Source organism: Hippoglossus stenolepis, chromosome 10, assembly GCF_022539355.2.
Source record: "Hippoglossus stenolepis isolate QCI-W04-F060 chromosome 10, HSTE1.2, whole genome shotgun sequence".
NCBI classification, from domain to species: domain Eukaryota; kingdom Metazoa; phylum Chordata; class Actinopteri; order Pleuronectiformes; family Pleuronectidae; genus Hippoglossus; species Hippoglossus stenolepis.
Genome location: NC_061492.1, coordinates 14,603,698 through 14,616,353, shown reverse-complemented (window position 1 = coordinate 14,616,353; position 12,656 = coordinate 14,603,698). Strand labels below are relative to the sequence as shown.

The following is a 12,656-nucleotide window of genomic DNA, read 5'->3' as shown; positions in this document are numbered from 1 at the left end:
ATGGCATTTTAAAACGAAAATGTATTAGTCTGGATGTGTCAATAGTTCTTTTACAGCTGACTTCTTTGGGCAGTGTCACACCATGTGGGGCCAAACAAAAACGCATTAATCTGCACTTTGTATGAATATTCAGATACAGCTGTCTGTGACACAGAGATAGCAGCTGGTGAGCTTGGGCCCCACAGATATCCCGGTGCCATGCCTGGACTGAAGCTAATGCATCTGGGCCAAGTCGTGGCACGGCCAGCTCTGGCAGGAACCACCCAGACCCAGGGTCTCCCCCAAAACCACCCTCTGCTACTCAAGGGTGGTCAAACACTCAATAAACACTGTTCGCAGCCTGTAGCAGATTCGTGATGACGCGTTAAGTATGTCACTGTTATGGTGACGGAAATATCTGGATGTACAGCAGCAGATATGACCATGTGTTCATTTAAATACCCATGTATGCTGTGTTAGATTCCAGGAGAAAACAGATTTACTGTGTTAGTCTAATAGAGTTTTAATATTTGACTGAGTGCATATGTTTGTCATATTAATGCAGTCAATAGCAGGTGTTGAAACAGATGGCATCACATTTAACTTAATATTAGTGTTTTAGCTGAGCGCGTGTGAAAAAGCATTTGAAATTTGACAGAACTTTACTTAATAAATACATATGTTCACTTCACTTAACCAGTCACAGTAAAGTTTACACCTGAGTCAATATTTCCTCAACAAAAATAATGGAAACAACCGGGTTAGTGCTGCCTTTTCCCAGATGACATGATTTGAATTTGTCCTTTTTAATTACCCAACTTAATCTCACACTAATCCAATGATATTGCTATAACAACTAACGCAAGTACGACGTTGTATGATGGTGAGAGAGTTTGGTGTTCGGTGGGCCTGGCACTGCCACCCCCCAGTGCACTGGTTGGCCCTGACAACACAACGCCACAGTGCCAGGCTGTCAACGTGCCAGGCTCAGGGCGCAGCTGCCAGGCCAAACCAGCAGGCGCTAATTCAGACAACCACAGGATTCCCCCCCCCCCTGCACCCCTTCTTCTTCCAGGCCGTCCCTGTGGCTACAACTACCCTCACCCACACACGCACGCAGAGTTTAATTATGACAAACCTGCCAACAGCTAATCTTCCATCTTTTTCTATCAAAGACAAGAGTAGCTGAGGGGGTTGCTAATATTCTAATGACGAATTACCAGAAATACTGGTTTCCTTTGACTGTCGGTGGCCTCTCTCCATCCAGCAAAGCCTGAAAATCTTTCAAAAGCCAGCGATGCAGGGAAATCTGGAGCACTCCATTTCCTTTTGATTCCCACTGATCGCAGCTCCGTCATGAATGTGGCCAAGGTATCACATCGACAATGATTTTAATCCCCAAAATTGTTTTCTAAAACAAGCGTAAAAAGTAGAATTAGCTCATTGGGGGTCTTGCATCATTAATTTGCATGACACACTCCCATTCTCACTGACACACGTCTGCGTTTGTTGCACAAATCACTAAGATCCCGCTCGTTTTGTCATTATCTCCTGTGACTGAGCGTAACACACGTCTGCGTTTGTTGCACAAATCACTAAGATCCCGCTCGTTTTGTCATTATCTCCTGTGACTGAGCGTTCAAGCTGCTCCTCTGATGTGAGTTTCTGTGGTTAAAACCTGCAGTGACCGCATCCTCTCTACATGAGCTGAGCTGGAGGCTGCAAGAACTTTTTTCTCTGCAAAGAGCTGATGGATAAGAGTTTTCTGGTGAAAGAATAGCTCAACATTTTGATCGGATCTTTGTTACATGCCAACCAATCTCCTTACTTCCTCTTCCCAGGGATCGCCTAGTTTAATTGTACACTAGTGCAGTGCCCGTTCTAAGCCCCTCTGCTGTTTGTTTGGCCTGTGGTGATTCTGGTTGCAGCTTTCTTTCTGAAACTGTAAAAGTGACCTGCGGTAATTGAGTGAAGCTTGACTCAGTACGCAGAACACAGCCATTGTCCTGAACACGCCACGCTGGTCACCAAATTCAATACCGCACTCCCTTGGGCCCTGAACAATACACATGCCAAGAGCCACAGACAGATTCCTGGAATTATTAGATATCATATAAAAACAGCCTTATATAGTACAGCTGAAGGCCGACATTATCAACACGACTCAAACACAGTCTCATCTGCTCCCTCACCTGTCACTCATCCTCTATCTGAGCTCGTCTGTCCCAGCTGAAGGTCACAATATGGCTGATTCCTTTGGAGAGGCCCCGAAGGTCCCGAGGCTCCAAGCTGCTTGAGTAAACACGGCACAGCAGTTCATAAAGATGCATATTGTGTGCCTGCATCTGCTTGTGTGTGTGTTTGAATGAACGTGTGTATATTCAGGGGGTCTTCCTGTACTGGGTTTCCTGACCACAGGGATACGTACATACCATTGGTAAGACCGGCTGAAATATAGATGCTGTGTTTTGTTCTAAATTTTTTTTGCTGTACTTTAGAGGACCATCTGGACAGGTCAGCCTTTCTCACATGAAATATTCATCCTCCCACTGAATATGACATGGGGACAGTGAAAGAGGGCCGTCTGGTATTGTGAGAGAAAGAAAGGTGGAGGTGCTGCTGGTGGCAGTGGTTTGAGAGGAGATCTGGATTCAACAATAGGTTTTTCTCTCAACAGATGGAAGGTTGGCTGCAGGGATATAGTTCAGTGTCACAGTGGAACCTGATATCTGATTACACTCCTCCCTCCCTCCAAAAACACAAACGGATTACATGCGGTTACATAAATAATGAAAATGAGATTATTTCGGTGACATGCGTCTAATTTGTTGCGCCACAGTTGCGAACTGCTGACATGTCCTGTCAATCCGACTCTTTGTACCGCTGCACTGCTCAGGTGCAAGCAACAGATCGAGTTCTTCCAACAAGCCAATCAAAGACGACACTTTCTGCCGCCTATGGCTAAACGCAGCTCTTGCTTGAAATAACTGGCTGTTAATAAAAAATGTCTACGTGATCACAAGCACAAATTAAAAAAGGTCACAAACAATCTGATTACTGACGGCCCAGTGGTCCGAGCTCGGTGATCAACTTTTCCCCTTCCTTCAGTGTTACCGGAGAAATGCACCGTGATCCGATGGTGCACTTAGTCAGCAAACTCAGCAATGAATTTTAATGATGTGCTTAGAAGTGCAAACCAACATGACAATGCTAACAAGAGGCCATTTAGAGGGAGTGGGGGGTTTATTTTGTAAAATTATCCCTCCCTCCTTAATAATTTACTACAGCCTATAAATTATGAACAAATCTGTAGCCTAACACTCATCGAGAGGAGGAAGGGTTGCCTAGGAGCACTGGCCTCTTCTGAACACCTTGTCGCTTTTCTGTTGTTGGTAACTGGAGCTTCTGCAGTATAACGGTAACAGGGTGGGAAGTAAATAAGATGGTGGTGTAGAGGGGCGGGGGAAATACCTGGGGGCCGGAGGCCTCGGTGATCAATAATGAAGTCTGGCATGAGTCTGCGTGGCTTTAGTGCCCTCTGACACTGTAGCCGTTTTCAGACATGGACTCTGGAAAATCAGAAGGAGATTGTCTGGGTCTGACGCATTCACAATAACAGGAGGATGTCCGGAAGATTCAGGTGAGGGGTGGCGTCTGGGAAGAGCACACAGGAGGCAGGACATTGTGGGAATCATGTTTTTGTTTACAGCACATCAACAGTGACGCAGGCCCATATCACCCAAAGCTCTTGAATCTTTTGCAAGTTGATATTTTTCATCTTTGTCTTCTTCATGTATGGAACCTCTATTTCATCCTGAGACATTTGGTATTCTTTTTGTTAGTTTTTTTTTCTCTTTTCTTTTCAGTTGTGCATCTTTCATCAATGCTGCCACTCGCTCACTCTTTCCGGACACGTCCCTGCTGAATTCTCACATGGGCTCACTGACGAGGGGGGCTGGCAGAAAAAGGTTTTGAAATGTCAGGAGCAATTGACTCAGACAATTGCGTTCTCACGTTCAGCCCCTCTGGAAAATTTCAAGAAAACGATCAGACTTCAGTGCATATCTGAAAGCAGCTTATATGGTTAAATAGTGGTTTAGGAATATAATGTATTTTAATTCTGAAAAAAAAAATATGTCGTTCAAAACTGTGATTAGAAAATGCAGGTAAACAAGTGCCAATTGTTTATGTGCGACCCATTTCCATTACACCTTGAGCAAAGAGCAGGCCTCGTGGTTCCCACTGCTTAGTCAAAACAATAACTTGCTTTACGCGGTTGAGCCTCCATTTTCGGATGCTAAATCAACACAGCTGGACATCCTAAAGTTTGTGTTTATGTCTGTGTGCTACCTTTCCGACTTGGGTCTAAAAATAGGTCGGCAGCATCCTGCTGTGATGCTGAAGGTGCAGTCATCTTTCCTCTCCGAAGGACACAACACTGTCTGAAGTTTGGGAGCGGGGGGAGGGAGCTGGAGGAGGGGGGTGGATGGGAGGGAGGGAGGAAGCGGTGACTACCGTGTGACAAGCGCCCTGTTCCTTCCTCCCAGGCCTGAGAAACAGGAAGTGCTGCACATAAGGCATTATTGTGACGGAGAGGAAATGCAAGGTCCTCTAAAATAAGAGCCCAGATCTGGTTGTCAATGACAGGAGCCCGTCCTCCACGGCCCCACAGAGACCCGAAGGCCCCTGACACATCTACCCCCCCGTCCCTCTCACTGCTTCATTGTTGAGTTAAGAAGATATATAAAACAAGCTTCCACTTCCATGTGTGATGACCACCTTGTCAAAATACGTGCAATCTTTGTGCTCTCTCACCGACACCACTAACTTCTGGAGGATGTGAACTCAGCTCAAAGATAACGACAAGTGAATCAGCTTTAAGATGATGTGTTAAACCTTTTGTTCCATGCTTAAACCCACCCACACACAGATTGAGCAACAAAAGCGTTTCTAAGGGTTAACACAGGCATATGGGTAGGATCCACCCTGCTTGTGTTTAGCAGAAGCTGAGGGGGAGCCGGTTGCTAAGAGAGATGGAAGGCTTTGTGCCGTGCTCCCTCCCAGTTAATTAAAATCCTACTTTATCTGTTTCATGCTTTCAATTAGAAAGCTCTGGAAAGGGCCCAAGCCTCTGCATGTAGATAACCATAGCAATAAGATGTGATTAATAAAAGGGGGGGTGCAGTTGCGCTGCAGGTTGCAGCAATGCCCTGCTGTTGTTTTAAACGCAGGCACCAACCTCTGATCAGACTGAAATGGCTGAGCAGTGCCTCCCTGCAAAGTCCGCGCAAAGCAGCAAATTACATGGATGAGATCGGCTTTTGTAGGACATGACAGGTGCTGGCCACCTGTGGTCATGTGCATCTGAACTGCGGCGACGGCTGAAACCGCAGAGAGTCTGCATCACTGCTCAGCTGGTGCCAAGTCTCATGTTTTTGTTTTTTTTGTCGCCCGTAATCAAAAGAAGTGTCTGCTAGCAAGGTTTTTGCTCAATTAACAGCAGATCCATCAATGGCCGCCTCAGCTTTTCACAATCAATTAACTGCAACACAGAAGCCAAGCTGTACGGGTAATCAATCACGCTGAGCTTAGCACATTATGCTCTAATGGGCATGTGTTGCCGCTGTTGGTTTTAGTTTGTGTTCCACCAGCCAAAGCTATTATTTCTTGACACTGTGATGTACTATCAGAACACAATCAGTATGAAAAAGAATCTGTTCTAATAACTTCAAGTCCTATCAATATCAATGATCTAGATGTTACTGTTAAGAGTGCAATCAATTACCTTGAATCAATATACAATGTTAAAGTGAGATGGGTTCACAGGCTTTTAAAGAATAATACAAGTAAAATTATAGACAAGGAAGCATTTTGTCACAAATGATAGAAATATATTTGAAGTGAATTGGTATGCAATGTACACAACAACAAAATCTTGTCTTCTTTCTTCAAAATGAAATTATTCTCATGAACACCTGATATCAAACCAACCTTTGCGGAACACAGGATATTTACTGCCATCTACTGCTCACTCTAAGAAAACACAACATCTAGAACGTCAAACATCTTTAAAGCAGGTGGTCATATGTGTTTTGTGACACCTCCTTTAGCCTGTGAAGGATCTGAACAACTGACCCAGTGAAGGTGAGAGGGACTGGGGAGTCGCTGTGGAAATGTCGCCTCTCATCCCAGAAGTATCCTTAGGGATTTCAGTAGCACCGGTGCCAGCCGGCGTCACCCACTGGGAGGGTGTGAGGCCTGGCCATGAAGGAGTCGTCTCCATCCCGCCTGGACTTTTGATGTCCCCAGTGCTCGCTCCGGGGATCTGGGCTGATGGCATCTGGAAGAAAAGGCCTCTCCCTATGGCAGGTAAGACATATTGGGCCGACTGCTCTTTTCCAACGGGCCTTCCTCTACCTATTGTGTTCATCAGTAGGTCTGTGCAGCCTCTGCCTATACCCACAGTCAGGGGACTGACAGGGGACACTTGTGGTGGCAGGTCAGGAGAGGCATGGACATCAAGAGAGGAAACACTTTGGGGAGGTGTGGGTTTTTGGTTAGAGAGACGGTCCAGTTGTGCTGCTGATGGTGACTCCACAGTTGCAGGTTCACAGGAGCCTGTCTGTGTCTGACTCACCTCTTCTGTTGCAGGTGAGGGCTGGGATGGGATCTTGGTTTGGCGTTTGAAGCGAGCCAGCAGACCCTGCTCTGTGACGGGGTAGTGGTCTGCAGCCCACTTGTGTCGCTCCAGATGCATTTGCTGCAGCTGCTTGAGTTCTGTGGGCAACTCCAACACACTCTCCTGTGGATGTAAACAGGTAAATAGGAGGATTACTCACTCACCTTGATGCATGTGTGTTACTGTGCTTTAGAAAACACAGGGTTCTGATCGTCAATTCAGAGACCGTGAAACATTTAAATTCAATAATGAGGTGCTAACCAAAAATATTTATACTTATATAAATATTTTTGTGTTTACTTAAATATAATGAAGCATTTAAAATAGATCTGACTCATCTTGGTGACAAAAAACAACTTGTGATTTTTGTTTACCTTATATGGATTTTATATCTATTGCTAGTCAAGGCATTTTGCGTGGTAAGGTGTGGGTGTGGGGGCAAAAAGAAAAAAAAGAAACTGCCCATTTGTGAATTACCCACCATTCTGACCAGCTCCAATCCATCAGGTTCATAGTGGCTACTGTGAAGGTATGAATCCACCAGCGTCATGTAGTCAATCATCAGAGTATCCAGCAACACCAGTCTGAGAGGCTGCAGGTGGATCACTGACAGAGCCATCACCTTCAGCAGGGTCACAGGACACGGGCGCTTGAACCACATCTCTCTTTCATCCTGTAAAAAACCCACACATCTCTTTTGCTGCTTTGCTAGGAGGTTGTCCAAATCTGTGTGTGTGTGTGTGTGTGTGTGTGTGTGTTGTACCTTGGTGAGCTGTGACTTCATCTGAAGTGATAAGAGCTGGGAGGACGGTACCTTCAGATGGAGACTCACCACCTCCTGCAGCGTACTGACTCTGTCAGGAAGAAACCCGCCTGTCTCTGAGTAGAAGCACATGACATCTGCCACCTTGACACATGTATAAAAAAATTAAAAAAAATAAAGTGAAGACAAGCCATGATCATCGTTATCATCATGTTGACTTCTGAAAAGTGGAGGCTACTGCAATTTGTATTTACTTGTGTGTCAAAGACGTTGGTCAGCTTCACTCCGAACTGTGCAATCAGACATCCAGCGATGGCTCGGCAGTCGTGCATCACCTGCACCAGAATCAACATACTGTAAATGTTATGATAATAATAAATAAACTGTGATTAAACATGATATCTACAATGCTTACCTTTAATATTTGCTTATTTTCCAGGATCATAGAGAGGCCGTTCTTAAAGGCTCGGGCTCCAAGTAACAGAATATCAAACAAGTATACCTTGTTTCTAGTGGCAATCTGGTGAAATGAAAATGAGCCAAAGTCATATTTTCCAAAGAAGGACAGAGGAAATCTAGACAGCAGAGGTTAAAAGGTTCACGGGATGTCGCACCTGCAGCCAACACAGTCTCCCATTCTGAAGCACCTCGAGTCCATCAGCCCCTACACTGATCACGCTCTGCTTCTTGATGTGCATCACCTAAAGGATGGTAAGTCAAGACATCACAGGGTTTAAAAAACAACAGGTAGCAACACACACATGCCACCATTGTTATTTAACATCCGTGTAAATTTGCATCCTGAAAAATACATGTGAAAAGCACTTAAATCAGCTTACAGCAGGCCCAAACTTCTCATGAAACTCGTCGATGACTACGAAGTTGATGTACTCCTCTTCCTCATCGTGATCTGCAAGAAGAGGAAAGCCCTCTCAACAGGGATGAAGGATTCCTCCCTCAAAAAACACTAGTTGTCTGCGTTTGAATGTAGATTTAGGGAATAGATGATTAAATGTACAAACATACATGAAACTCACCCATGATCATTGTCTTCCTGTACGGCTGAAACTCCTCCACGTTCAACTGGTCCTCCAGTCTGGGGTCATTGATACTTCTGAGCAACACATTGCATGTTACAGTTTGTGGGGCCTGTGTGTTGTCGCCAGCAGTGACACGTTGTGTGTTGTTTACTTACCCACTGTCCCTTTTGGTTTCGTTGTGAAACTCCACTGTTGATATGATGATAATAAACGTCAGGTATCAAACCGTTGCTGTAATAAATGTTCAGCCACACGTGTCTGAACCCTCACGTGTCAGGAGTTCACTCACCATTGAGAATCTCACGCCCAAAGAATATTTTGGAGCCAGGATATCTGCAGCCATTGCTGACACTAACCACTGAAACAAATAGATGTATATTAGCATTGGGCTAACTTTAGCAAAAACAGCGGAATGTTATCGGCCTACAGGTAATAAAATCATTTTAAGATGTTAGCTCATGTTTAGCAAAACAAAATAAAAGGCTAACTAAACAAAATGAATAAAGGTATCTGACCGTCCGCCAGAACCAGCGTTTTGTTGGGATTTATTCTCTGGACCACGCCGAGGTAGGACGAAGTCTTCAGGGTCAGCTTGACGCGTTTCCCCTTGAGGATGTTCATGAACTGGATGTCGTCCACGACCATTTTGATAAACGCTGTCAATCTCAACTCAGGCTTTTAAAAAACACAACGAAGCCGACACACAGTCTTTCAGCGGGTGTTTCCCTGTCAGCTACAGTGACGACGAACTGGGTTTACAACTTCGCACTTAGCAAGTTAGCTTAGCCACCTTAGCCACCTGTCTTCAAGCTAATCCACCGGTTTAATGATGCGTTCACAAACTCTCCGTTAATTCCAGACTCGGCCTTAGTCCCCCGCTGACCCGACCGATTAAAGATCAATAAAATGCTCAATCAATAAAATCTTCTGCGACATAAACATCACATAACAATATAGAGATTTGCGTTTAGATGCAATAGTATTTAGAAAATAATTTGAAAATGTCTGACTTTGGTGACCAGCAGGAGAGTTAAATATATGATATTTTCATGAATCCATGCTGATGGGAGCAGGAGGTCACATAGGTTATTGTTTCCAATACACTTACTTTAAGTAAGTAAGTTAGTAAGACTTATAGTAAGTAAGTTATCTTGTGACAGTGAGGAAATCAAGCTAAATGTCAAATTATTGTCAGATTAAAAATAATAAAGCATTTTAAGTGAGTCAAACCTTTTTTTTTTTTAACAATAGGCACTGTTGTCAGATTTCCTTCTTCAACACCTGCTTTTTCTAATTCTGCTCAGTGGAGTGGTGGTGGAGCAGCAACATGAGCTTTTACACTAAATACACAATCTACATACTAATTCATTTGATAATTCACAATAACTAAATAAGGCCACTGTGTTTCCCAGGTGGTCAGGCAATAGCTCAGAATATCCAGCAGGGGGTGATCTGCACTAAAGTTGTTTGTCCCTTGGATCACATGTCTGTCACTTTTGAAGGAAATAAGTCTCTTCATTTAAATCCGCTTTACAAAGTGTGTACATTTCCATGTATATTTCAGAGCAAACACTATTCATACTTTTAATTTAAACTGGGAATTGTGAATATTTGTTTCAGATGCAAAGGAAAAAACATTTCTTAGATTATACCTGCATAATAGCCGTCAGCATGTACAGTACGTGAAAACGAAATGCTTCCTGCTATTCAAACCTTTTAATTCTCTTCCTATATATTCAAATCTCAAACAGAGAGAAGGCTGATTCTCTGACACTAAATTAGACCCATAACTGTTCTCTCAGTGTGTTTGTTGCTGCCTCATTCAGGATCATGTTTTATATTCTGAAACTTTTCAAGGGTCATTTGAAGAACATAACCCTTTGAAGATGAAGAAATCCATCCATCCATGCATCCATCCATCCATTATGTATACCACTTATCCTTTGGGGGTCAGGGTCACATGAACACCTACAGACAAAATTACAAACTCCAGAGAGAAAGGCCCTGGCCAAGCTTGGATTTGAAGCTTCTCCTTAAGTAGAATCACATCCCCTTTGTGTGAGATGAGCTCACATTTCAGTTCTCTCTTATCAGGATTTTGTTTGTTGGTTGTGACTCACTAAAGAGGCAACGGTCACACCCACTATAACACAAACTCCACACAGTAACGTCTGCTACTTCGCTCACTCCTTAAAAATTAAAATTCAAAAGGTGGCCTTTACATAATATTTTTTATTTGAGCAGTTCATTCCTGATAGCATTGGGCTCAATATCGTGACAAAATCTGATTCAAATGTGTGTTGAGCCACATGGGGGCAGGCTTAAGGCAGAGCTGTCTGGTCTGATAGCAGCAGAAAAGAGAACATCCAAGTTATCTTATCAGGAGTAGCCATACAGCTGCTAACACACGTTCTTATGCTTTCGCTCGGCCCAGCGGAAACACACAAATCCAAACATCTGCACACAGGGAGGCTCCTAATCAAAGAGAGGATGCTCTGGGCTGCAGGAGGCACAGAGATGTCTCAGATCTTATCACAGTCTGAATGCACCTCATCAGCTTTGTCCTATCTGTGAATTTCTCCTACTGAGATTTTCCTCAGTTAAATTCTAGTGGAAATGGTGAAACACAATAGTCAGCAGAGCTAATTTTTCCCTTTTTGTTCACGAAATCAATTCGCTAATTTCTTCCTCTACTGTTTTTATAATTGGATGTTTTATATAATTGTTTGGGATGGGGAGGTTCATATTATCCGTCTGCAGGTGAGAGTTAGGGATAAATAGGAGAAAAAACATCCAAATAATAGAATTTCACTCACACCAGAGTAAACTTTTAAGCCCCTTAGGTGATTATGAATCACCTAATTCATTATGTTTTAATGTCCGCTGTGTGTTTAACAAATTAAATTGTTTGCTGCTCCCATGTGTTCCAGATATGACTGTATCCTTATCACAGAGCTCGGTCCTCCACCCGCACCAGTGTGATAAGAAGCAGCAGACGTCTTAAGGACATCAACATCTTCTCTGAACCACCTAAAGTACAATAATCTAATATCCCTCATTGAGTGGAACCCATAAGCGGATCCTCTGCTATCTCTGGAGGAAGGTCCACCCTTTCCTGTTCTGCAGACTGAACAAACAAAAAAGTTTTAGAGGAAACAGATCACACATTTTCCATTTAGTCTCTGTAAAATGTCCAAGTGACCATGTGTACATTTAATTAATTTTTCAGACAATATGATTTGATTTAGATTAGAAACCCTTAATGCAGATGATTGTGAAATGTACTTAAGCAACACTAAGTAGCTTTTACTTAGCAACTGCGCCATCTGCAGCCACACTTGGTGATTCATTCTGTTGGTCTCCATAATTAGGTGGTTTTCATGTAGAGAAAAAACAAACACATCAATCTTATCAATCTGATAACTGAACTATAAGTGAATGGAGGACATTCCTCATGATCCCCAGCCTCCTGAACCAGAGGAGCTGCCACTCTAAATAATAGACTTATATCCCGGATATGATCGCCGCCATCTTGCGCATTTAGAGCCAGACTCTATGCAATAGCGATCTGGGGGATGGAGTCAATTCTGTTTCAGCTGCTAACCATGAAGTTTCGTACCCCTTTCTTAAAATCACTAATTAAAACCAAACTTACAGAAAAAATGTGTCAAACATCAATGTGATAAGAATTACCTAAAATGACAGAAACCATCTTCGAGAAAATATATGCACTTTGACTTTTTAGTTTGGTCCATGTCCATGTTAACATTGAACAAATCTCAATGACCAGATTCTCCACAGGATTATGGAAACTATGTCGGCAAGCGGCATGATTTTGGTGCCAGGAGTCTTCTGGTTTGTTTGTCTAGTTTGACTAATCCAGTTGGAGCAGGCTTTGGTTGCCAGCAGGTAAACAGTGTGTGTGCAGAGCAAAAGAGACAGAACATATCGACTGAAATGCATCGGCTCTCTGCTTTTAATCTATCTGCAGATAGCTGTTAATAGAGATTAGTCAAAATGTCGTCTGGACCTAAAACACTACAAAAAGTATCGTTGTTCGATTTTTGTGCTAAAATAAACTAGCCAGACTGTAAACGGTGTATGGAGAATGGAAGACAGTCTTGGAGTCTTGCCCCAAGAGGCTGATTCATTGGGCCCGGAGAGTGACTTGGAGGAGGCAGGATGTATGTCCTGT

At 43.4% G+C, this 12,656-nt stretch overlaps 1 protein-coding gene across 1 annotated transcript; it reads right to left on the bottom strand.

Moving 5' to 3' along the window:
• Window positions 1-5,853: 5,853 nt before the first annotated feature.
• exd1 (exonuclease 3'-5' domain containing 1) lies at window positions 5,854-9,325 on the bottom strand. The gene is made up of 11 exons (XM_035168885.2): window positions 8,977-9,325; window positions 8,751-8,819; window positions 8,617-8,650; window positions 8,459-8,535; window positions 8,261-8,331; window positions 8,036-8,122; window positions 7,837-7,941; window positions 7,676-7,756; window positions 7,422-7,565; window positions 7,140-7,331; window positions 5,854-6,781 (listed from the first exon to the last, which is right to left on the bottom strand). Exons 1-11 carry the CDS (start codon window positions 9,104-9,106, stop codon window positions 6,086-6,088), a joined length of 1,686 nt encoding a protein of 561 aa, XP_035024776.1. The 5' UTR covers window positions 9,107-9,325; the 3' UTR covers window positions 5,854-6,085.
• Between the last annotated feature and the right edge of the window lie 3,331 nt (window positions 9,326-12,656).